At 34.9% G+C, this 27,366-nt stretch overlaps 2 protein-coding genes across 2 annotated transcripts; one reads left to right on the top strand and one right to left on the bottom strand.

The window, feature by feature from the left end:
* The first annotated feature begins 4,267 nt into the window (after positions 1 to 4,267).
* LOC139859182 (receptor-like protein EIX2) lies at positions 4,268 to 7,856 on the top strand. Its single transcript, XM_071847978.1, has 2 exons — positions 4,268 to 5,062; positions 5,143 to 7,856. The coding sequence occupies exons 1-2, from the start codon at positions 4,268 to 4,270 to the stop codon at positions 7,147 to 7,149; spliced, it is 2,802 nt and encodes a 933-aa protein (XP_071704079.1). The 3' UTR covers positions 7,150 to 7,856.
* A 1,243-nt stretch (positions 7,857 to 9,099) lies between these two features.
* LOC139859181 (protein ALP1-like) lies at positions 9,100 to 10,413 on the bottom strand. Its single transcript, XM_071847977.1, has one exon. It carries the CDS (start codon positions 10,411 to 10,413, stop codon positions 9,100 to 9,102), a length of 1,314 nt encoding a protein of 437 aa, XP_071704078.1.
* Between the last annotated feature and the right edge of the window lie 16,953 nt (positions 10,414 to 27,366).

Genomic DNA, 27,366 nt, shown 5'->3' with positions numbered 1-27,366 from the left:
GATTCTAATTCAGCTCGTATTGCTTCTTTCCATTGAGCCCAATCATGTCTATTTTGACATTCAACCATAGATGTTGGTTCTGAATCATCATCATTATTCATGATGTCATATGCAACATTAAATGAAAATTTCTCATCAAGATTTTTCATTTCATTTCGGTTCCATAATATTTTTGAATATGCATAATTGATTGCAATTTCTGTATTGACATCATCAATCTCCTCTGCAGTAGGAGTACTGATTTGTGGTTCTTCTTGAACACTTTCTTTTACTTCATTATCAGCTGATTTTCTTTTTCGAGGATTTTTATCCTTTGAACCAATTGGTCTTCCACGTTTCTGACGTGGCAAAGATTCATGAGTGACGTTATTGCCAGCTTTTGGAATTTCAATTCGAGCTGGAGTATTTACTGCTGGTATATATGATTTTGTCACCGTTTTTGTATCTGTAAATGCATCAGGCAATTGATTTGCAAGTTCTTGTATATGCATTATCTTTTGAACTTCTGTCTCGCATTCTTTTGTGCGAGGATCAAGATACTTTAATTGAGGTTCACACCATGAAACATCATTTTCTTTATTTTTCATTTCTCCCCCTAATCTAGGGAACAATGTTTCATTAAAATGACAATCAGCAAAACGTGCTGTAAAAACGTCACCTGTCATAGGTTCAATATACCTTAATATTGAAGATGTTTCATATCCAACATATATTCCCAACCTCCTTTGAGGACCCATTTTTGTACGTTGTGGTGTCGCAATTGGAACATACACTGCACAACCAAATGTTCTAAGATGGGAAATATTTGGCTCTTGACCAAAAGCAAGTTGTAGGGGGAATATTTATGACTTGCACTTGGTCTGATGCAAATCAATGCAGCAGCATGTAAAATTGTATGACTCCATATAGATACAGGGAGTTTTGTTCTCATTATCAATGGTCTAGCGATTAACTGTAAACGTTTAATCAATGACTCGGCTAAACCATTTTGTGTATGCACATGAGCAACAGAATGTTCAACAACAATTCCTATAGACATGCAATAGTCATTAAATGCTTGAGATGTAAATTCACCAGCATTATCAAGTCTCACCCTTTTAATGGTGTAATCAGGAAAATGAGCTCTCAATTTAATAATTTGGGCAAGAAATTTTGCAAATGCCACATTACGGCTTGATAACAGACAAACATGAGACCATCTGCTAGATGCGTCTATTAGAACCATGAAATATCTAAATGGTCCACATGGTGGATGAATTGGTCCACATATATCACCTTGAATTCTTTCAAGAAACATTGGTGATTCTTTCTCAACCTTAAGTGGTGAGGGTCTAGTTATCAATTTTCCAAGAGAGCAAGATGTACATGGAACCATTGTATCATGATGGATTTTTCTATCCTTTAGTGGATGTCCATGAGTATATTCAATAATCCTTTTCATCATTGTTGATCCTGGATGGCCTAATCTGTTATGCCATAAACTGAATACACCAGGATCAATATATTTTTCGTTAACTACCATATGTATTTCTGGTACATTATTCAGGATCAATATATTTTTCGTTAACTACCATATGTATTTCTGGTACATTTATATGTGTATAATGTAATCCAGAACTAAGTCTTGGCAGTTTTTCAACCACATGACTCTTGTCAGTGATACTTAAATATTTCTCATTTTCTGTTGTCACTGACTGATAATCATACCCGTTAAGGTATATGTCGGAGAAACTCAATAAATTTCTGCTTGACTTGGGAGAAAACAAGGCATCATTTATTAAAAATTTTGTACCATTTGGTAGTATGAGATTTGCCTTTCCTATCCCTTTTATCAAGTTAGCAGGTCCTAATATTGTATGTATAGTTCCTTTCGTTGGTTTTAGATCAATAAAATATTTCTCGGATTTAAGTATAGTGTGTGTAGTTCCACTGTCTGCTATACAGAGATCTCCACCACTTGATTGATGTTGTATTCCAGCAAAATTCATATTGAACTTCATATATAAGAAATAAATAGTGAGTACATTAATATTACACAATATTTTAAACGCAAATAGATAGTACTGAAACATTTAGCAAACATAATGACAAAGACAGACGATATTAAATCGTTTATTTTTCGAAAGACACACAACTTAAACATTCAAGAAATCTTCATATAAATCAGATGGTTTCTCAGTGACTGTTGGATCGACGTTATCCACAAAGTTTACTTCCTTTTCTTTATCTTTCAGCGAATCCTGATACATCTTAACAAGATGTTTAGATGTTCGGCAAGTATTAGCCCAGTGGCCCATTCTACCACATCTGTAGCAAGATTCTTCAGAATTTTTAGAAGAATTTTCTTCAACATCTTGTTTAGTGGGCTTGTTTTGTGGTTGATATTTATATTTTCGTGGATTATTATTTCTTTGACCACCACGGCCACGACCACGACCACGTCCTCGCCCATTACCATTACCATAAGGATGGTTTCTACCATAGTTATGGCTTTTGGCATGATGATGGTGATGGTTATTATAACCACGACCTTGCCCGCGTCCTTGTCCCTGTTTATAATTATTTGCAGTATTTGCTTCAGGGATTGCAAGTGTACCAGTAGGACGGGATTGCTGATTTTTCATTAATAGCTCATCATTTTGCTCTGCAACTAAGAGATATGAATTAAGTTCAGGATATGTTTTGAACTTTAGCATTCTCAAATTTCTTTGCACTGTGATGTTTGCAGCATTCATTGTGGAGAAAGTTTTCTCCATCATGTCTGCGTCACTTATTTCATGTCCACGAAATTTAAGTTGTGAACATGTATTATACAGAGCTGAGCTATATTCATTTACTTTCTTAAAGTCTTGGAACCTTAATGTTCTCCATTGTTCTATAGCAGCTCGAAGTAAAATTTCTCTTTGATTATTGAATCTGCTTTTGAGACCTTCCCATAAAACATGGGGATCTTCTACAGTCACATAATTATTTTGTAAGCATTCATCAATATGTTGATGAATAAAGCAACATGCCGTTGCTTGTTCTTTTTCAGAACAAGTGTTGTTTTCATTTATGGCTTCAAGAATGTCCATTGATTTAAGATGCATTTTTACTTTTATAACCCATGGCATGTAGTTGTTTCCAGTTGATTCTAAAGGAGTAAATTTAAGCTTTTCCAGATTCGACATTTTCTATTAAAACAAACAACATGATAAATTATAGTCACTTTATATTCATAAGTATATAAACATTAAACATAAATTTAATATAACATAAATGATAAGTAGGTGACAGTGTCGACCATATGTAAGCAATCATTAATAAATGTTATATAACATAAATATAAATATTAGTAAACATAAATGATAATTAGGCGACAGTGTCGGCCATATAAATGTTAGATAATAGAAATATAAATGTTAGTAACATAAATGATAATTAGGCGACAGTGACGGCCATATAAATGTTAGATAATTGAAATATAAATATTAGTAACATAAATGATAATTAGACGGCAGTGTCGACCATATATTATTCAGGTGGTATAACCGACCATATATCATTTAGGTAGCAGAGCCAACCATAATTAGTATTAAGATTATCGTGCTGATAACGTGTTATAATTCAGTAGGCTTATAACTACCTTTAGTGGTTTGATTCTTGATGTTATAATTCAGTAGGCTTATAACTACCTTTAGTGATTTGATTCTTGATTAAGAATACTAATAATGAAGTGTAAGAACAAAGATGATAATGGAGAGAAAGAAAGAAACACTTTGTAAGTGTGAGAAATGGTGCAAGTTTAATGCTTGCATTCATGGCTATTTATAGCAAAAATATTACAAGTTTAGGTAATACAATAATATTACTTTTGTGTATCAATAATTGACTATCCATTTATATATATATATATATTTATATATTATAACAGTAAAGGCTATTGTTGATAATTTCAAATTTAAGAGTTGGTCCTACGTATACATAATAATACACAACCATAAATGATAAAGGTTGAAGCTCAAACATTATATGAACCTGGCAGTTTAATAGAATATCATAAAGCAAAAGAATTTGATATTTTAATCTTTTTAGTTTCTTAGAACCAAATACAACACTCATGCAAATTTATAGAATGATTCCACAAGCCCTCTCTTTTTATATATTATCAATAGTTTTCGTGTGCAGCAGCATTAACCTTGTTTCTAGTATTTCAAGAAAAACCTATGCCGAAACAAGGTGCAGTGAGCAGGACCGAAGAGCACTCTTGCAATTCAAAAAAGGGGTTATGGACGATTACGCCCTCCTTAAGTCATGGAGGGATACTAATGCTTCCCCAGATTGCTGTCAATGGCGAGGTGTAAGTTGCAGTTATCACACAGGTGAAGTCATTAAACTTGATCTTCCTGCAATTATGTCTGAAGAACTTGAACAACCACTTGGTCTCAGAGGTGAAATCGACTCTTCGTTGCTTTCATTAATCTCGTTAAGATATTTAGACCTGAGTGGAAATAGCTTCACTCGTATCTCCGAGTTCATTGGTTCATTCAAAAATATGAAGTACCTCAACCTTGTTCAGATCGAGTTTGATTCACCCAAAGTTCCATCTCAATTAGGTAATCTTTCAAACTTACAAACTCTTGATCTTTCATATTCATCAGTTTCAATCAGAAACGCAGAGTGGCTTTCTCGTCTTTCCTCACTCAAGTACCTAAATCTTAGTAGTATCGACCTCAGTGAGTCATTCAACGTACTAAATAATGCCATCAGATTACCTTCCTTGGTAGAGTTGCACCTCGTAAACTGTTATCTTCCGAATAATAGTGCTAGGTCATTTGTTAGTACAATGACCAATTTATCTAATTCGTTCGCTGTTCTTGATTTAGATTCTAACTCTCTTCCATCATCTACAATATATCCTTGGTTATTTAACTTCAGCGGGAGTCTTACGGATATCAACCTATCTGACAATGAGTTACTTGTTACAATACCTGAAGCTTTTGGTACAATTCAAAACCTCCAAACCTTAGACTTGAACAACAATGGACTCGAAGGTGGTATCCAGAGTTCATTTGGGAACTTGGTCAACTTACGTGAACTTCGTTTATCTGGGAACAATCTGAATTAAGATCTTCCCAGTTTCTTTGACAATCTTTCTGAAAGATCGTTGCATATTCTGGATTTGTCAGGGAACCAACTACGTGGTTCTTTACCCGATTTTACCAAATTTACAGCTTTGAAGGAATTATACCTTGGAGAAAATCAGTTGAGTGGACCATTCCCGGAAAAGTTCGAGCAAAAATCAAATCTTTTCTTGATTTGGCTGATAATTTTATTAACGGATTTCTCCCTGATCTTTCTCCTTTTGCTTCCTTACGGGAGTTATATTTTGAAAGAAACCTCTTAAACGGAACTTTAGCTGAAAAGTTGGGTCCTCTTTCCAAGCTTCAGTTCTTGGGTGCATCTTCAAACTTCTTTCATGGTACAATCACTCAATCGCATGTTACCAATCTTTCTCATTTAATTTACCTTGATCTTGCATATAACTCGTTAGCTTTAGCTATTGATCCTGAATGGTCTCCGACTTTTCTACTCGACATCATCTCGTTATCTTTGTGCAAACTCAGGGGATCTTTCCCGGGATGGCTGAAAAATCAAAAAAACTTTTCTGTGCTTGATATATCTGAGGCTGGAATCAATGACTCTATCCCCACTTGGTTCTGGGAATCTTTAAATCCAGGTATCCGTTACTTAAATCTTTCTTCAAACCAAATCTGTGGGACGGTACCAAATTTGATTTCCGGTAATTCACCAATAATTGATATGAGCTCGTATAAGTTCACGGGTAAATCACCAATATTTGATATGAGCTCGAATAAGTTTACGGGTAACATACCGTTGTTTCCTTTTGACACCGTTTCACTATCACTCAATAATAACAAGTTCACCGGGCCAGTTTCTTCCTTGTGTAACCTGACTATGTTAAAGCTTCTCAATCTTTCTAATAACAAACTTTCCGGAAAGCTTCCGAATTGCTGGAAGGACTTTGATAGGATGTCTATTCTGAACCTCGAATTTAATCAATTCACTGGGTCAATTCCTGACTCAATGGGAGCTCTATTTTATATTAATATGATGAGTTGGCTAGGCAATAGCTTGACAGGAGAGCTGCCATTGTCATTACAAAACTGCACAGAGTTGAAGCTTCTTGATCTTGGAGAAAATCAACTGTCAGGAACGATACCAGAATGGGTTGGTGAAAGCTTGTCGATGTTGGTTGTTCTTAGCCTACCATCAAATCGGTTCAATGGAACCGTTCCTACAAGCTTATGTAAGCTCGAGAATATTCAGATTTTGGACCTCTCGGTTAACAATTTATCCGGGACCATCCCGAAGTGTCTCAATAACTTTTCGGCGATGACCTTAAAAGAAGAAAATAGCCCAGATGCAAGTATCGAGTTCAATGCAGTCGGTTTATCCCGAACCCGGCTAAGGTCCAGAGCCCTATATGTGTTCAAAGCATTACTCCAATGGAAAGGAAAGAAAACCACGTACCAAAAGATGTTGGGTCTAGTCGTTAGCCTTGATCTTTCTAGCAATAGATTAACCGGTGAGATACCGGGTGAGATCACGAGTCTTGTCTCTCTAATTGCCTTGAACCTTTCAAGAAACGGGCTAACAGGACCAATACCTAAAGACATTGGTCAGCTGAGTCGGTTGGATTTTCTTGATTTATCAAGAAACAATCTGATTGGTGTAATCCCTACCAGCCTTTCACAGTTGAGTGATCTTGGCGTCCTGGATTTGTCATTTAACAGCTTGTCAGGAAGAATACCGAGAAGCATACAGTTACAGAGCTTTGATGTGACGTCATATATTGGAAATCCCGCTCTTTGTGGGCTTCCGTTGCCCAATGAATGCCCAGGGGATGAGACAAGTAGTAGTAATCCCAGGGATGAAAATATTGTAGAACAAGAACACGATGACAAGTTTATAAGTAAAGGTTTTTTTGTTAGCATTGCGACTGGTTTTGCTTTTGGGGTGTTTGGTTTTTATGGCTCGTTGGCTCTCATCGATTCTTGGAGATATGCGTTTTTTGGGTTTTTTACTCAAGTTGGAATTCGGGTTCTTGTAACGATCAAGATTAACTTCAACAAGATCAAGAGGTGAGCACGTAGGAAATGTTGTTGATTACTAATTTGTACTAAAGAAAGAAATGGAATACATCATGTAATTGATTGTAATAGAAGATTATCCAAAAAGATATATATAACGGTTGCATTAGCATAATCAAAATATATAATAATACAACATGTAATTGGTTTGTTCCTATCCCGATTCAACTGCGGGATGTTAAGAGGCCTTTTTAGGGGTGACAAATTCAAGTTATCGAGTGTGGGAGCTGAAGGATTATGGTAATGGTGGGGAATGGTTGTGGTTGCATAGTTTTCATTTGGATGTTTTCTTATGGTGCCATTCTCCGAGTATAGTTGTATGGGCTTGCTTTTACGACATCCATTTAATCATGGTATTGCTTTCATAGTTGTGGAGTATAATATGCGAAGTAAGCTTTTGGCAGTATCATGTTTTATTCGACATGTTGAGATCAGTCTTTTGAGCCCTATGTTCTTCCCCTTTGTACTTCCTTCCTGGCCTACTGCAGTTCCTTCCATTGAGCAGCATGACCGGAGCTAGTTAATTTAAGATTAGGTATCAATTTTACTTTTTTGATGTCTTGTTTATGCAAGTATACGTTTTAAAACCTTTATGAGTTTATCACACCAAATATATGGTCAATTTGAGCTTAGTCATTGCCTTTTTTGTTACTGTTAATTATTACACAATCCTTCATGTTTGTTGACATTATAGGTTCAAATTTATCCCGGGTTTTAATTTCATCTCAAAATGGGCTAAATCAAAACATCTAGTCGCAAAAAAAAATGTCAAATGGATGGCATGGGATGAAAATCTCCTAACTCATATTGTTGACCTAGCAGCCTCATAAATCACTTTATGCAATAAATTATTGAATATCAGTGCTTGTAATAAGTTTTTGGGTCAACCCAAGCAACCCACTACTCGTTTAGACCATTCGTAACGGTAGGGGGCGTGGGTTGGGGGCGTGGGTTGCTTTTTGATGACTAGGACGTGTGAGTGGTTTGAGTGAAGTAGTGGTTGTGTGGGTTTGTGGTGTGGGTTAGTGGTGTGGGTTAGTGGAAAGCTGATGTGGCATTTTATTTTTAATTTTTTCTGTTTTATTTATTTCTTTTTTGAATTTAGTATTAATATTTTTAAATTTAAAATTTAAAATTCAAAATAAACGGCTATAAAAATCCGACCGTTTTTTTTTTTTTTTTTTTTTTTAAATGATACTTTTCACCTATAAATACACCCACATACCCAACTCATTTCACACACTTCACTACTCAACTCAAAATCAAACCACTTTCAATCAGTCAAAATGAAAACAATTCCCCCAATGATTGTTGCATACGATGTTCATTACGGGGGTGATTTCCGTAATCATTACAAGGTCTACAAGTTTGGCAAAAAAATTTCATTCGAAGGAATCGATATCCGTGATGTTGGTTTAGACGATCTGCTAGCCTTTCTAGCCTTTCTGAAGGCAAATGTACCGTGTGAATACACGGGTGTGATGTTTTTTGAAGACGATTATGATGATGAGATGGAGGCAAGCTATCTTCGTACCTACGATCAATGGTACGGGATAAAAGATACCATTGAAGATCGTGGTAACCGCATTACTCTGTATGTGGTTAATGAAGATGAAGAAACGTTGGGTTGGGATTACATCGATGAAGCAAACGAAGAAGAAAAAGAAGAACCGGTGGCTCCAGAGTACGACACAGATGGTCGTTTTTTTGATGAACTCTACTGAATTCATCAAAATTTGTGTTGTGTTTTAAGATCTTATGTTGTATTTCAGTTTAATTTAGTTCTTGTTTAAAAATGTAACCGTTGGTGTGTTCAATAAAAGTGATGTTTAAAAATAAAATTACATTACTCAATAAGTAAACACGAATAACATTAATTAAAAATACTGAAATTAAAAATTACATAATTTAAAAATCTTAAACGAAACTAGAAATACATAACAAATTACTCAATAATATTAGCGGTACGAAAGTAAGGTGATAAGTTCCAAACGTGCTCGGTTAAATCTGCCTCTAACTGTTTGTGAACTTGCCTATCTCTTATTTCCTTAACCATTGCATCTCGATCCCTCAAATCCCTGAGTAACCGACGTGGTGGGTTCCGTTGTATCATTCTTTCTTCTTTCTTCCCAATAACAAACCCGTTATTTTCTTGAATCATGTTATGTAATACGATACACGCATACATATGTCTTCTTATTTTGTTGAAGTCCAAAGATCTCGCCGGAGTTTTTAACATTTGAAATCTACCCTGTAATACTCCAAATGCACGCTCAATATCTTTTCTCGCACTTTCTTGAAACCTTTTAAATTTTTTTCGCGGTTCGTCAGTTGGAGAATGGGGAGCTTTGACCAACATTGCCCAATCGGGGTATATACCATCACCTAGGTAATAAGCTCTTTCGTAGTGATGGCCGTTAACATCGAATGGTGAAGGTGGAGCAGTTCCATTTTTAATGGTGTTGAACAATGGTGAATAATTTAAAACGTTAATGTCGTTGTTCGCACCCGCCATACCAAAGAATGCATGCCATATCCACAAATCTTGCGAGGCGACTGCTTCAAGCATAATGGACGGGCCTTTTTTATCTCCTCTAGTATATTGACCTTGCCACGCAATTGGACAATTCTTCCACTCCCAATGCATACAATCAATACTACCAAGCATACCCGGTAAACCATGTTTTTGGGCATGAAAATTATACAGCCGAGCAATATCTTCGGCTGTTGGTTTTCTCAAGTACTGTCTAGCAAACAAATGAAACACGCATTTACAAAAATTATCTAAACATAAAGCAGCTGTTTTCTCACCAATTTTTATGTATTCGTCATGTAAATCAGGTGTAGTTCCATACGCCATTTGACGTATGGCCGCCGTGCATTTTTGTAGTATCGTCAAACTTTGACGACCAGTAGCATCGGGACGTTCCCTAAAAAACATAAAATAATCGGGAATATCGCTACTATTAAAGTTAGATATACCTTCGATGATACGGAGAAATAATTCACGACTCATTCGATAACGTCGCCTAAAGTTCTTTTCCGTATAGTTTGGAGTTTCAGAAAAATAATCGTTGTATAACCTCACTGCCGCATCTTCACGATCCCTTGGAATATAGGTACGGGGGCGAGGGACTCGTGAACTTGAAGCTTCTGCCTCGACATCTTCGTCCGCCAAACTACTAATAAAATTATATATTTTTTCATCATCCGAATCGTCATCAATAATAAATTCGAGCATTTTGAATGTTTTATCCATTATGAAATTTTATAGTATTTGTAAATAAGAAAGGAAAAGTAAGGAGGAAAGAAATGTATATAGAATGAGTAAAATGGGTGTGTATATATAGGATAAATAATATTGGATTAAAATTTTTTTTTTTTTTTAATTTGCCCAAATTGCAACGGATACATTGAAAATTAATTAAAAAAATTGCCAAGTGTCCCAATCAATTTCACCCACTCCCGTTACCACCCCCGTCGCCTACCCACGCCACCACCGCCGCCCCAGCCACGCCCCGCTACCTCCTTCCTCCCTGCGTGGCCGGTTGCCACATCACCACTCACGGCGTGGCCGTGCTCCCGTTACAAGTCGTCTTAGTATGAACATGTTTTAAAGCGTTACCCTGGCCCATCTGACCTCCTAATCTTGTTACCTCATTTTGACATATATAGTGGTGCTGTTTATCTTTATATCTTTTTCCCCGCTACTATATATTTCTTGTTGATCATTATCGATTATTACTTATTAGATTACATTGCATCGCCTGCCAAAAATACCGTGGTTGATATCAGTTTAACAGTTTCCTGCCACGGATCACTTGATCCTGATCCTGTTAGTTTTTTTTTTTTTTTACTTTGTGGGTGACTGCTATTTCTTGTTTTCCTTGGAACATTTAGGTTTTTATATGTACAATCTACTATCCCGGAGATTTGCCTTTTTCGGGTTTTTCACCATAGTCGGAAATCGGGTTCGTGTAAAATTGGAAATTAGTTTTCGCAATATCCAAAGGCGAGGAAGTATGTTGTTCACAGGGGCGGAAATATGTGGTGGCAGGATGGGGCGCCCGCCTCCAATGGATTTGTCATTTTCAGTGTAAAAATTTTGGATTTTTCGATTTTTCGATTTTGTGCCAGTGATTTTTTTTTGCCCAAAAGTTTTCATATTTTGCCCCAAAGCCTCCGATTTTGCCCAAAAACCTCCATATTTTGCTCAAAAAAAGTGCTACGCTTTAAAAAAAAAAAATCGCTCCCGGTGAAAAAATTTCCTGCTTCCGCCGCTGGTTGTTCACTTATTAAATTGCACTTACTAAAGAAAGAAATAAAGAATTACAACACATGCTTAATGCTTTATGGATGATTGGACTTACTTTCATTTTTATTCTTTCTCATGACCTAAATTAGAAGCTACCACCTCCGTTCCAAAAAAATAGTCTTATTTGACTTTTTGTTGGATTTAAGATATATTAATGAATTGTCTAATTTGTCATTCATTTAATGTAGTTATAAAGTGTAACTAATAAATTAATTGATATATTTAAAGTTAAATTTTCAAAATTAAAAAGGACATAATTTGAACTTTAATGATATTTAATGGTTATTTAGAGAAATGGACAATAATTTTGGAACAAACGAAAATAGAAATGTGTACAGTTTTTTTGAGACGGAGGGAGTATATTGTAAATTGTTGGAACCATAGTCTTGCTAATCCTTTGTAATTTCTTTCTAGTTTAATTCAGTTTGTTTTTAATCCATCTATCATTCTAAAAACAATAGTAGAAGATTAACTAAAAGGGTGTATCTGTTAGGATATTAGGACCCAAACAACGCTAGTAATTCTAAAAGACTACTAGCTGAGTAGTGATACTATCAAGATCACTCAACCCACTTAATGAACGAAAGATAATATGCAAAAACAATAAATCGACACAAGATATAACGTGGTTATATGCAATCGTTGTGATTGCTTTAGTCCACGGACCAACTAGAGATCGTTTATTTACTGAATATTTGAGAGTGGTATGTTACAATTGCATACAATGAGTTCTATATATAGAGAAAACAAGAACACCATGAAACTTCAATTGATCTTCAAGTGTGCTAGCAATCATGAAAGATAAACCAACTAGCCATACTTTCCACCTTGTATTGGCATGATCACAGCACTAATTTTAGGTGTAAAGTGATCAACTTTGCACCTAAAGTGAAAGGAGGCCAAAGCATGCTCGGATGTAAAGGTTGCAACTTGCCAAATTGCTGCCAGACACCAGATGCGCCGCATCTGATGAGTGATGCGCCGCATCACATGCTTTCACGACTGCAGATTCAAGAACCAGCTCCAGATGCGCCGCATCTAGAAGTGATGCGCCGCATCTCTGCCCTTTGATGCGCCATATCAGCTTGAAACGCCGCATCCAAAACCTTCGGACAATTTTGCTGCATGGATGCGCCGCATCCTTAGAGTGATGCGCCGCATTGCTCTGTTTCACGCTTCCCGAAATCTGCAAAATCCGTGCAACACTTTAACTCATCTTTTGTGGCGACATTTCCAACTTTGTTTAAATGTCTCCATACTCCAACAATCTCCCACTTGGAGACTTTGAACAAACTCCATTCATATCAATGATCTAACCAAGTACATTAAACCACCTTCGATTACCGCCAAATACCATTTGGGACACGCACGCTCAACACATTCTTCGGATGAGTAGACTTTTGACAAAAGGTCTTCAATACTACTTGTTAAACTTGTAACACTTACAATCTCTAGTTGGGGTCTTCTCTCATCAAGTCATGAGAAGACCAATTGAGGTAATGCAAAACCTCAATTTTTCCGTCGTAACCACCTTAGTAAACATATCGGCAGGATTCTTCGTACCAAGGATTTTCTCCAAGAATAAAGTGCCATCATTTATATGTTTTCGAATAAAATGATACCTTATCTTGATGTGTTTCGTTCGACTATGAAACACCGGATTCTTCCCAAGATGAACCGCACTTTGATTATCACAATACAAGACGCAATAGTCTTGTCTTTTACCCAACTCGCCTAAGAAGTTCTTCAACCACACTATCTCTTTAGAAGCTTCCGCAATAGCCATGTATTCGGCTTCGGTGGTTGACAAAGCAACACTCTTTTGCAATCGAGTTAACCAACTAATAGCCGTCTTCCCCATTGTGAAAACATAACCCGTAGTGCTTTTTCCCGAATCATCACATCCACCCAAATTAGCATCCGCATAACCTCTAAGTATGAGATTGTTTTTGGAGAAACACAATCCCATATTAGAAGTACCTTTCAAATAGCGAAGCAACCATTTGACTGCTTCCCAATGCTCTTTCCCCGGATTAGACATATAACGACTTACAACTCCCACTGCTTGAGCAATATTGGGTCTTGTACAAACCATGGCATACATAATACTACCCACGGCCGATGCATATGGAACATTTTCCATATCCGTTTTGTCTTTTACCGTTTTTGGTGATTGACTCTTCGATAACTTTAAGGTGCTTCCCAAAGGCATAGAACGAGCCTTTGAATCTTCCATGTTGAATCTCTCTACTACTTTCTCAATATATTTAGATTGAGACAAGTATAGAGTACCCTTCACACGATCACGCACAATACTCATGCCAAGTATTTGCTTAGCTCCACCAAGATCCTTCATCTTGAATTCTCGGGAAAGTAATCCCTTCAACTTGTTAATTTCGGACATGTTAGAACCTGCAAGCAACATGTCATCAACATACAACAATAAGATTATGTAAGAAGACTTGAATTTCTTCAAGTAACAACAGTGATCCGCTTCACATCTTAAGAAATCAATCTTCTTCATAAACTCGTCAAACTTCAAGTACCATTGCCGAGGTGCTTGCTTCAATCCATACAAACTTTTCTTTAGCTTACAAACCCACTTCTCTTTACCCTTTACCTCAAAGCCCTCGGGTTGCCTCATGTAGATCTCTTCAACAAGATCACCATGTAAGAATGCAGTTTTTACATATAGTTGCTCTAGATGTAAGTCTTCGGATGCAACCATAGAAAGTACCAAACGGATAGTAGTCATTTTAACTACCGGTGAAAATATCTCTTTGTAGTCAACCCCTTTCTTTTGTTGAAAGCCTTTGACTACCAAACGAGCCTTGTACCTTCTCTTGCCATCTAACTCATTCTTGATTCTATACACCCATTTGCTTTGCAATGCCCTTTTATCATGAGGTAACTTCACTAGTGACCAAGTCTTGTTCTTGCCAAGTGATCCCATCTCTTCTTTCATGGCAAGCTCCCATTGTATGGATTCTTTTGTCTTCCTTGCCTCAAAGTAACTTTCGAGTTCACCATTCTCGGTATAGAGCAAGTAGTTTGCTGATGGAGAATACCTAGGATTAGGTTTGGGCACTCTAGTCGAGCGTCTTGGTATAGGAGTAATCGGAATGGTTGGACCGGTTTCATTTGTATCCTCCTCATCACTAGAACTCGCACTATGTTCGGAATCATCACCGCTTTCCGAATCATTCCCATCATTAGCATTTTCCGACGCCTCACCGTCATTCGGCAATTCATTGTTTCCCAAACTCCCACTAGAACCTACAAGATCATCAATAGAAACATCGTCAAAAGTAACTTGACTCGGTTTAGGACTCCCCATTTCCGGTTTGCCATAGACCGAATCTTCATCAAAAGTAACATCTCGCGAACGAATTACTTTTCTAGCTTCGTTGTCCCAACAACGATAACCCATTTCATCCGACCCGTAGCCTATGAAAATACACTTCTTTGACTTAGCTTCAAGCTTGTCTTTATCCGCATCTTTGGTCTTCACATATGCATTACACCCAAAGATCCTAAGGTGACCATAACTCACCTTCTTGCCTTGCCATTCTTCCTCGGGAATTCGGAAACCCAACGGTGTTGAGGGTCCCCTATTTATCAAATAAGCTGCCGTGCTTACCGCATCCGCCCAAAACATCTTAGGCAAACCGGCATGTAGTCTCATACTCTTAGCCCTTTCATTTAACGTACGATTCATACGTTCGGCGACCCCATTGTGTTGCGGTATCTCCGGTACCGTTTTCAACATTCTAATACCGAGCTTTGCACAATGGTCTTTAAACTCAAGACTACCATATTCCCCTCCATTATCCGACTTCAAACACTTGACCTTCAAGTTAGTCTCATTTTCTACCATAGCTTTCCACTTCACGAAAGTATTAAATACATCGGATTTAGCTTTAAGAAAATAAACCCATACCTTTCGAGTGGAGTCGTCAATGAAGGTGACATAATAGCGAGAACCTCCATGTGTGTGATGACCCAGAAAATTTCGACTTATTCTGAACCAAATTCTCGATATGGTTTAATATTTCTGACACGATAAGCAAAGTCTGTAAAACTGAATCTCAAAATTTTTGAACTACTTTCATATATTCAAATACCTTTCGGTTGTTCTTGACAATTCGCGAACAATTATATATATATATATGTATATATATATATATATGTATATATATATGTATATATATATATATGTGTGTATGTGTGTGTGTGTGTGTATATATATACTATAACTTAAAAACGTAACAATGTATTAATTGTTTGATACCGTACATTAAACTTATTGGTTTAAATATTTATTTGAATATATATGATAAGTTGGAATATTAATTGTATGAATAACTTGCGATGTATATTTAAAACGTGTTTATGAATGTTGAAAATATATATTAACTTGATCATAAAACGATTTGTTATTATATATATATATATATCAACAAATAGCGAGACAATGATTTATAGAAGTAAATGACCAAAACACTCGAAAGTTTAAGATACACTTTGAATGATATAGTTTATTGATAATTTAAGACTATATTTTGACAAAGGTACGAGTCACAAAACGTAAATCGCGAGTTTTCTAAGCGTACGAAAATGCGTTCTAGAAACCGGAACCGGGACATAATTCGAGTGACAACGTACGAGTCATCGGAACGAAAATTACAAGCCAACTATGCACATGAATTTAATATAATATATAACTAATTATTTAAATTATATATATTATATTTAATTATGTCGACAAACAAGAAAACAAAAAATATGTGAGCTGGATCTGACGGCCATGCGATCGCATGGAAAATAGGCATAAAACCCATGCGAGTGCATGAGCTCATGCAAGTGCATGAGATTTGCACTAAAATCCCATGCACTCGCATGGGCATCAGATTCAGCAAACATCTATAAATCGAGCTGGTTCCTGCACTTTTAACATACACATATCCGAATAAATATTACTCCTTCTCTAATTATTATTATTATTTATATTATTATTATTATTATTATTATTATTATTATTAAGATTAATATTATTATTAATCTTATCATTATTAGTATTATTAATTAGTATTACACATAAAATACTACGACGAGGTTATGAGCGTGTCACTTTTCAAAATAGGTTTTCGAGCGGGATAGAACTAAGGAAATTATGGGTTATAGCTATGGGGACTATGGGTAATATTCATGGATATTGTTTGCAAGATAAACCTAGTGTTATCATCTCTGTTACGTCTACGTACTTTCCTACAATATTGAATCACAATATTGATACGTAAGCATTTATATCTTATCTATTATATATTAATAGAATATCCCTGACTAGTGCTCGAGTGTATATATTGATACATGCTTGTATGCTAAATTTTGTCGTTAAACAGTTTATAATGAATCACAAATTAAATACATATATTACTGGTAAAAGGTATATGATATACATGTTTTTGGAAAGCTGGCGAAAAATCAATAACTTTTCATTTAGATATCGAATAGTTTCGATGAACCGATTAAAAGATATGATCAACTGAATTATAATTGACGTTAATTGAAAATGCTTTTGAATCTGCAATTAATATTTAAACAACTTGTTTGTAAGATTGATAAATTGGATTTTTGAATATTACCAACCGAGTAAATGAATCCTTATATAAGGTACGTCTCGTTTTGTAAACTATTGTCAAAATTGACTTTTTGAAACGACTTTGGATAACTTTTGTATGTCGATCTCGAGCATTAGGATTGTGATACACTATGACCTGACCTAGCTTGATAGACATTTATTGACCAACCTATGTTCTCTAGGTTGAGATCTACGATTATTTGATATTCTGAGTTTTGATCACATTACGATGAACAACTTTATATACTGCTAAGTTGAGTTTCATTGATCCCTTTTTAATTGCTTTTGCAATATATATTTTTAGGCTGAGAATACATGCAATTTATTTTAAACGCAATGGATACAAGTACATACTTAATTCTACGCTGAGTTTAAACCGAAAATCCCTTAGCTTTGGTAACTAGTAACTGCCAATACATAGGATATGGACTGGTGGGCGCGAATAACAGTATATGGATCCATAGGGCTTGACATCCCCGTCCGAGCTAGAGCACTAGCCTTTTAACGGACGTGTGTTATTTGAGTTTAGGACACGTTGGTTTGCGTGTATTAAAACGAATGGGGTATTTATCATTATAACGTTAAAGTTTAGTTACCAGGGTGCTCTGTTATGTAGAATCTATTACTAAACGTTTCTGGATGAAACAACTGAAATCTTGTGATCCACTTTTATATACAGATTATGCAAAACACTAAAACTATGAACTCACCAACCTTTGTGTTGACACTTGTTAGCATGTTTATTCTCAGGTTCCCTAGAAGTCTTCCGCTGTTTGCTTATATGTTAGACAAGCTATGTGCATGGAGTCTTACATGGCATATTTTTCAAGAAAACGTTGCATTCACCAAATCATCACCATGTATCTTATTTTGACTGCATTGTCAACAGAAGTACTATTGTAAACTATTATTTACGGTGATTGTCTATATGTAGAAATCATCAGATGTCGAAAACCTTTGATTTTATATTAATTTATGGTGTGCCTTTTCAAAAGAATGCAATGTTTACAAAACATATCATATAGAGGTCTGATAATGCTAAAAACGAACATATATTTCATAGCATTATTCCTCAAGAAAGACAAGCTTTTAGTTGCAATTGTTCTATTTACAAGTGATATTCGTTTAAATAATAAAAGGTGAAGACAAAAGACAGATTCGACGAATTGAAGACGCAAACGACCAAAAAGCTCAAAAGTACAAAATACAATCAAAGAGGTTCCAATTATTGATAAGAGTACAAGAGTACAAGATTCAAAATGCAAAGTACAAGATATTAAATTGTACGCAAGGACGTTCGAAAATCCGGAACCGGGACCAGAGTCAACTCTCAACACTCGACGCAACGGACTAAAAATTACAAGTTAACTATGTATATAAATATAATATAATATATAATTAATTATATAAATTATATATATATTATATTTATATTAAAACCGTCGGCAGACTAGGATCCAAACTTGTGTGAGCTGGTTTTGCGAACTCCGCGACTTGCGGAGTTTGAAGAGCAAAAATGCCGCGACTCGCGGAGTCCCCAATTCTGAAACTGCCTATAAAAGCCAACGCATTCAACGAGTTTTAATATATCCATATATCATATCTCTCTATATATGTAAACGTATATATATATATATATATATATATATATATATATATATATATATATATATATATATATATATATAATTTATATTTTAATTTTAATTTTAATTTTAATTCCTAATAATAAGGGTATGTTAGAGAATGTTGTAAGGGTGTAAGTCGAAATTCTGTCCGTGTAACGCTACGCTATTTTTAATCATTGTAAGTTATGTTCAACCTTTTTAATTTAATGTCTCGTAGCTAAGTTATTATTATGCTTATTTAATACCGAAGTAATCATGATGTTGGGCTAAATACTAAAATTGGGTAATTGGGCTTTGTACCATAATTGGGGTTTGGACAAAAGAACGACACTTGTGGAAATTAGACTATGAGCTATTAATGGGCTTCATATTTGTTTAACTAAATGATAGTTTGTTAATTTTAATATAAAGATTTAAAATTGGACGTCCCTATAAATAACCATATACACTCGATCGGACACGATGGGCGGGATATTTATATGTACGAATAATCGTTCATTTAACTGGACACGGGAATGAATTAATAGTCTATGGAATTATTAAAACAGGGGTGAAATTATGTACAAGGACACTTGGCGTAATTGATAACAAAGTATTAAAACCTTGGGTTACACGCAGTCGACATCCTGATGTAATTATTAAACAAAGTATTAAAACCTTGTTACAGTTTAAGTCAACAATTAATTGGAATATTTGACTTTGGGTATAAGGATAATTTGACGAGGATACTCGCACTTTATATTTATGACTGATGGACTGTTATGGACAAAAACCAGACGGACATATTAAATAATCCAGGACAAAGGACACTTAACCCATGGGCATAAAACTAAAATCAACACGTCAAACATCATGATTACGGAAGTTTAAATAAGCATAATTCTTTTATTTCATATTTAATTTCCTTTATTTTATATTTAATTGCACTTCTAATTATCGCACTTTTATTTATTGTCATTGTATTTAATTGCACTTTTAATTATCGTACTTTTTAATTATCGCAATTTTATTTTATCGCACTTTTATTTATCGCAATTTCATTATCGTTATTTACTTTACGCTTTAAATTAAGTATTTTATTTATTTTTAATATTTTACATTAGGTTTTAACTGCGACTAAGTTTTAAAATCGACAAACCGGTCATTAAACGGTAAATCCCCCTTTATAATAATAATATTACTTATATATATATTTGTATTTTATAAAATAAAACTAATATAGCGTTAAGCTTTGTTTAAAGATTTTCCCTGTGGAACGAACCGGACTTACTAAAAACTACACTACTGTACGATTAGGTACACTGCCTATAAGTGTTGTAGCAAGGTTTAAGTATATCCATTCTATAAATAAGTAAATATCTTGTGTAAAATTGTATCGTATTTAATAGTATTTAGTTGTAAAAATAAAGCTATTTTATATACACCTCGCATAACATCAAGTATTTTTGGCGCCGCTGTCGGGGATCCAATTTCTTGCTTAAACGCCGGAAGCGCAACGCTAAATATAAAAAAAAGATTTTTATTTTTAGTTTACTTTTATAAAAATACGTTTTTGTAAAAATACGTTTTAAATATTCGAAAATATAAAAAGAAAAACAAAAATATAAATATTTTTAAGAGTTTGTTAAATATTTAAGTTTTATAAAATTTCTGTATTTCTATTTTTATTTTAGTTTTTAAAACATAAGTTTTTATTTAACTAATATAAATATTAAAACAGAAAAATAAAAAATAAAAATAAAAAAAAACCTAAACCCGTCAAAACTTGACATGTTTCTGAACTGAAACTGTACCCTCCGCGACCCGCGGAGTTTTTAAACTGGGTTCACCGCGACTCGCGGAGCCACCCTGACACGCGTGTTCAGAACCCTAATCTGCATTTAATACGGAGTAATTAATTATTATTATTATTTTAACCTTAATTAGTTTTATTATTATTATAATTTAGTTTAAGTTTTTAATTAATATTAATTAGTTTAATTTATAATTTAATTAGTACAATTAATTATAATTAGTTTTAATATATATATAAAAAATAAGGCTTTTATAAAATAAATATAAAAATAATATTTCTATAAAAATTGTAATCTTATCATTTTTAGCTTCTTTTTATATTTGTTTCTTTTTAATTATTTAATCGTTTTTTTTCTCGTAATATTTGTATTTTTGTCGTTCGTATTTAGTTTTAAATATAGTTTTTGCCATAGTTATTTTTACTTCTAGCTTTTTAGGTTTTGCCGTAAAATCCCTTAAGTGCTTTCTCTTTAGACTAAGATTTAGGTGCTTTAGAATTTTGCGACGCCTTTTTAAGTTTTAGTACCTTTTTAAGTTATTGCCATTTGGGATATAGTTTTACTTGTAAGCTTTAATATTTTTAGACGCAACTTTTAAATCTTAGTTTTTAGTTCCTTTTTAAGTTTTGACGCGCTACTTTCTTATTTTTATTTTTCGACGCCTTTTACCTATGTATCAATTATCACTCCAATTAGTAATCTCAATTTGCAATTTTAATTTCAAGTTAGTGATAGTAATAAGGTTGGGTTAGTCGAGTGTTTTAAAGTTTCATAGTCACTCTTTTTCTTTCTTATTTTTCGACGCCTTTTATTTTTCAACCCTTTTCTTTTTCGACCTTTTTCGACGCGCTCTTTTTCTTTGTTATTTCTCGACATTCTAGTTTTAGGACATAGATTTTTGTTCTATTTCTTCTCTAAATTTCTTAAAATTACGAAAATTTATTTTAAGTGGTTAAATTGATAGACATCAAAATTTTCTGGTTCGTAGTAATAGTTGGATTTGTACGTGGACCGGGTTATTGGAGCCAAACAATACTCAATTATATTGAGACCAAACGAATCCTGCCCCTCTGCTGCATCTTTTGGCTATTCGAAACGTGGGCGAAATCAGAAATGTCTATTAATTGGATAACTTATATAATTTTTCTTTCCATTTAAAAACTAATAGGATATTCAGTGAATGCACCGAGCAAGACGTTCACCACCTTTTGTACGTTCACCACCTGTAACTCGATCAAGACATCTAGCTAATATTGTCGCCGTTGATTTTTCTTTATAATCGTCATCCAGTCGACCAAGTACTCCAATTCAAATTTTCGGTAATCCATTTTTTTGAACCCGACCTCACAATTGAGAATCCGGAAAATATTCAGGGACGATTCATAGATCCTGAACCATTAATTTTTCCTCCGAAACCACCAATCATTCAAACAGAGATTGTTGAGGAACGAACCATTAAATCAGAATCCTCTAGTGATTAAGATTCAACAAATTCAATCATGGAGAATCTGGAACCTTTAAGTATGGAAGACCGAATACGAGCTAAACGCACTGGCCAAGGTCACGCAATTACTCATCCAGACATTAATGCACCAGATTATGAAATCAAAGGACAAATTCTACATATGGTGACTAATCAATGCCAATTTAGTGGTGCGCCGAAGGAAGATCCAAATGAACATCTTCGTACCTTTAATAGGATCTGCACACTATTTAAAATAAGAGAAGTGGAGGATGAACAGATATATCTCATGTTATTTCCCTGGACTTTAAAGGGAGAAGCCAAAGATTGGTTGGAATCGTTACCTGAAGGGGCGATTGATACATGGGACGTTTTAGTTGAAAATTTTCTTAAACAATTCTTTCCGGCATCTAAAGCCGTAAGACTTCAAGGAGAAATTATTATGTTCACACAGAAACCAAATGAAACTCTATATGAGGCGTGGACTAGATTTGGAAAGTTATTAAGAGGATGTCCGCAACATGGTTTAGACACTTGTCAAATAGTACAAATATTCTACCAAGGATGCGACATCACTACAAGAAAAGACATCGATATAGCAGCAGGTGGTTCTATTATGAAGAAAACAGAAACTGATGCTTACAAAATTATTGATAACACTGCTTCCCACTCACATGAGTGGCACCATGAAAAAGATATCGTTAGATCATCTAAAGCAGCTAGAGCCGATTCTAGCCATGACTTAGATTCCATTTCCACAAAGATAGATGCTGTCGAGAGACGAATGGAAAAGATGACTAAGGATATACACTCAATACGAATTAGTTGTGAGCAGTGTGGAGGACCACATTTGACAAAAGATTGTCTCAGTATTGAACTAACAATGGAACAAAGAGAGAATATTTCATACATAAACCAAAGGCCTGGAAATAATTATCAGAATAATTATCAACCGCCAAGACCAATTTACAATCAAAACCAGAATTATAACCGAAATGTTCCATACAACAACCAACAAGGTCCTAGCAATCAACAAGTATCCAATAATACTTACAATCAGCAAAGACCTAATTTTCAAAACAAACCACCACAAACCGATGATAAAAAGCCAAATTTAGAAGATATGATGACAAAGCTAGTTGATTCTCAAACGCATTTTTTCACATCTCAGAAACAAACAAATGAACAAAATGCTCAAGCATTTAGAAATCAACAAGCTTATATTCAAAATCTGGAACAAGAAGTAAGTAACCTAGCAAGGTTAATAGGTGAAAGAAAACCGGGAAGTCTACCTAGTGATGCAAATGCTAACCCCCGGAATGAAACAGCTAAAGCCATTACCACAAGAAGTGGTATTACACTTAAACCACCTGAAATACCTGTAATTTCTGATGAAGCTATTCCTACTCCACAAGAACCACAACCTGAACAAGATAAGGAAACAGAACCGGTAGTTGAAAAGGTTAATGAAGATAACACAGTTATGGCTAAACCTTATGTTAAACCATACCAACCACCACTTCCTTACCCGAGTAAAATGAAAAAAGAGAAACTTGAAGTCGAGCAATCCAAATTTTTGGATATGTTTAAACAGATAAATGTAAATCTTCCTTTCATTGATGTAATTTCAGGAATGCCTAGATATGCTAAATTTCTGAAAGATCTAATATCGAATAGAAAGAAAATGGAAGAACTCTCGGCTGTTACTATGAATGCTAATTGTTCAGCAGTGCTGTTGAATAAGATACCAGAAAAATTATCTGATCCAGGAAGTTTCACAATTCCATGTTTTCTGGGTAGTCTTAGTTCAATAGAAGCATTGGCAGACTTAGGTGCTAGTATAATTTTAATGCCGTATTCACTATACACTAAACTAGACCTTGGAGAATTAAAACCAACACGAATAAGCATACAACTAGCCGATCGATCAATAAAATATCCTAGAGGGATAATGGAGAACATGCTAGTTAAAGTTGGTACTTTAGTATTTCCAGTAGATTTTGTTGTTCTGGACATGGAAGAAGATTCTCAAGTTCCTCTCATATTAGGAAGACCATTCTTAAACACGGCTAAAGCAATGATAGACGTGTTTGGTAAGAAATTGACCCTAAGTATAGAGGACGAGAGTGTTACCTTTTCAGTTGATAAAGCTATGCAACAACCGCAATCTGCAGATGATACATGTTATTATATTCAAACTATAGATTCACATGTAGAATTGTTAGAAGAATTTCCAGAATTACAAGGAACAGGAGAATGTTCTTTAGGAGAAGGTAATAAACCAATTGATGAAACTGAAATGTTAGCTACACTAATGGCTAATTGATATGAACCAACAATAGAAGAAATTCAAATGCTAAAAGAAGAAGACAGATATCGATACAAATCATCGATAGAAGAACCTCTGACATTAGAGTTAAAGCCACTTCCAAACCATTTGGAATATGCTTATTTACATGGTGAATCTGAATTACCTGTAATAATATCGTCTTCTCTTACTGAAAATGAGAAATCTCAACTCATTTCTGTGTTGAAAGCTCATAAACCAGCCATTGCATGGAAAATTCATGATATTAAAGGAATAAGTCCTTCGTATTGCACACATAAAATCCTTATGGAAGAAGGTCATAAAACGTATGTGCAACGCCAACGAAGACTAAATCCTAATATGCAAGATGTTGTTAAGAAAGAATTTATTAAACTGCTTGATGCAGGTTTAATTTATCCAATCTCTGATAGTCCATGGGTAAGCCCAGTTCAATGTGCGCCTAAGAAGGGTGGCATGACTGTTATTACAAATGAAAAAAAAGAGCTTATTCCTACTAGGACTGTAACAGGATGGCGTGTGTGTATTGATTATAGAAAATTAAATGACGCCACTAGAAAAGATCACTTTCCCTTACCTTTCATTGATCAAATGTTGGAAAGATTAGCCGGAAATAGTTACTATTGTTTTCTTGATGGATTTTTCGGATACTTTCAAATTCCAATTGCACCCGAAGATCAAGAGAAAACCACGTTCACGTGCCCTTATGGCACTTTTGCTTACAAACGCATGCCATTTGGACTTTGCAACACCCCTACAACCTTTCAAAGGTGCATGATGGCGATTTTTCACGACATGATAGAAGAATGCATGGAAGTTTTCATGGATGACTTTTCAGTCTTCGGTGATACATTTGAATCATGTTTAGTTAATCTTGAACGAATGCTTATTAGATGCGAACAATCAAATCTAGTTCTTAATTGGGAGAAATGCCATTTCATGGTTAAAGAAGGCATCGTTCTTAGTCATAAAATTTCAAAGGAAGGAATTGAAGTGGATAGAGCTAAAGTAGATGTAATTGCTAAACTTCCACATCCCACCAATGTTAGAGGAGTTAGGAGTTTTCTAGGGCATGCCGGTTTTTACCGACGTTTCATAAAAGATTTTTCTAAAATTGCCACTCCTATGAATAAACTCCTAGAAAAGGATGCTCCATTCATCTTTTCAGATGAATGTATCAAATCTTTTAATATTCTTAAAGAGAAACTCACTAATGCGCCGATCATGATAACACCAAATTGGAATCTACCGTTTGAACTTATGTGCGATGCAAGTGATTTTGCAATGGGAGCCATTTTAGGACAAAGTATTGAAAAACGATTTCAACCTATATATTATGCTAGTAAAACGTTACAAGGAGCACAAACAAATTACACAACTACTGAAAAAGAACTCCTTGCTATTGTCTTTGCTTTTGACAAATTTCGTTCATATCTCGTTCTAGCTAAAACGGTGGTCTATACTGACCATTCTGCTCTTAGATACCTATTTTCGAAACAAGATGCTAAACCACGATTAATCCGTTGGATCTTACTCTTACAAGATTTCGATATTGAAATCCGAGATAAAAGAGGAGCAGAAAATCTCGCCGCTGATCATCTTTCTCGTCTTGAAAATCCCGAATTAGAAGTTCTAAATGAATCGGCCATACAAGACAACTTTCCTGATGAATATCTATTGAAGATAGATTATAATGAAATTCCATGGTTTGCAGACTATGCAAACTACTTAGTATGTGGATTCCTTGAGAAAGGATTGTCGTTCCAAAAACGAAAGAAATTCTTCAGTGATATAAAACACTATTTCTGGGAAGATCCACATTTGTTTAAAAGTTGTCCCGATGGAATAATACGCCGATGTGTATTCGGAGATGAAGCTAGTAAAATTTTAAACCATTGTCACACAGGACCAACAGGAGGGCATTATGGGCCTCAACTCACAGCAAGAAAAGTTTATGATGCTGGATTCTATTGGCCTACAATTTACAAAGACGCACACCTTCTTTGCAAATCCTGTGATGCTTGTCAAAGGGCCGAAAAAATAAGTCAACGTGATGAAATGCCACAAAATGTCATTCAAGTATGTAAAGTATTTGACATTTGGGGTATTGACTTTATGGGTTCATTTCCAAAATCTCATAATAATCTCTACATTCTCGTTGCCATTGATTATGTATCTAAATGGGCAGAAGCACAAGCTCTCCCAAATAACGATGCACGAGTTGTAGTCAACGTTTTAAAACGTCTTTTTGCAAGGTTTGGAACACCGAAAGCTTTAATAAGTGATAGGGGAACTCATTTCTGTAATAATCAACTTGAAAAAGTTCTCAAAATATATGGAGTAACTCATAAAATCTCCACCGCATATCATCCACAAACAAGCGGACAAGTTGAAAATACCAATCGAGCTTTAAAACGTATTCTAGAGAAAACCGTAGGATCAAATCTGAAGGAATGGTCCATTAAATTGGAGGATGCACTCTGGGCTTTTAGAATAGCCTACAAAACTCCAATTGGAACCACACCTTTTAGACTCGTTTACGGAAAAACATGTCATCTTCCAGTAGAAATTGAACACAAAGCATTTTGGGCTTTGAAGACATGTAATCTTGACTTACATGAAGCTGGACGTCTACGATTAAGTCAATTAAACGAATTAGAAGAATTAAGACATGAAGCATACGAAAATTCGTTAATCTATAAGGAAAGAACGAAGAAATGGCATGATAAAAGAATCAGAAGTTCAAAAGAATTTAAAGAAGGAGATAGAGTTCTTGTTTTCAATTCACGATTTAAGTTATTTCCTGGAAAATTGAAATCAAGATGGTCTGGACCATTCATAGTCAAAAGAGTTTTCCCATACTGAATGATAGAATTAATAAATTCAAATGAGATTGAATTTAAAGTTAATGGTCACAGAGTTAAACACTACATAGATAGTCCGATGGAAGTCGACAACGAAGTTAATCACAATTTTGATACCATAGCTAACTAAGTGTGGGGAGAATCAAGTCTTTAAAGGATAATATGTATTTCTGTTAGAGTTAG

Source organism: Rutidosis leptorrhynchoides, chromosome 7, assembly GCF_046630445.1.
Source record: "Rutidosis leptorrhynchoides isolate AG116_Rl617_1_P2 chromosome 7, CSIRO_AGI_Rlap_v1, whole genome shotgun sequence".
Taxonomy (NCBI): Eukaryota; Viridiplantae; Streptophyta; class Magnoliopsida; order Asterales; family Asteraceae; genus Rutidosis; species Rutidosis leptorrhynchoides.
This window is presented reverse-complemented; position numbering and strand designations above follow the sequence as displayed.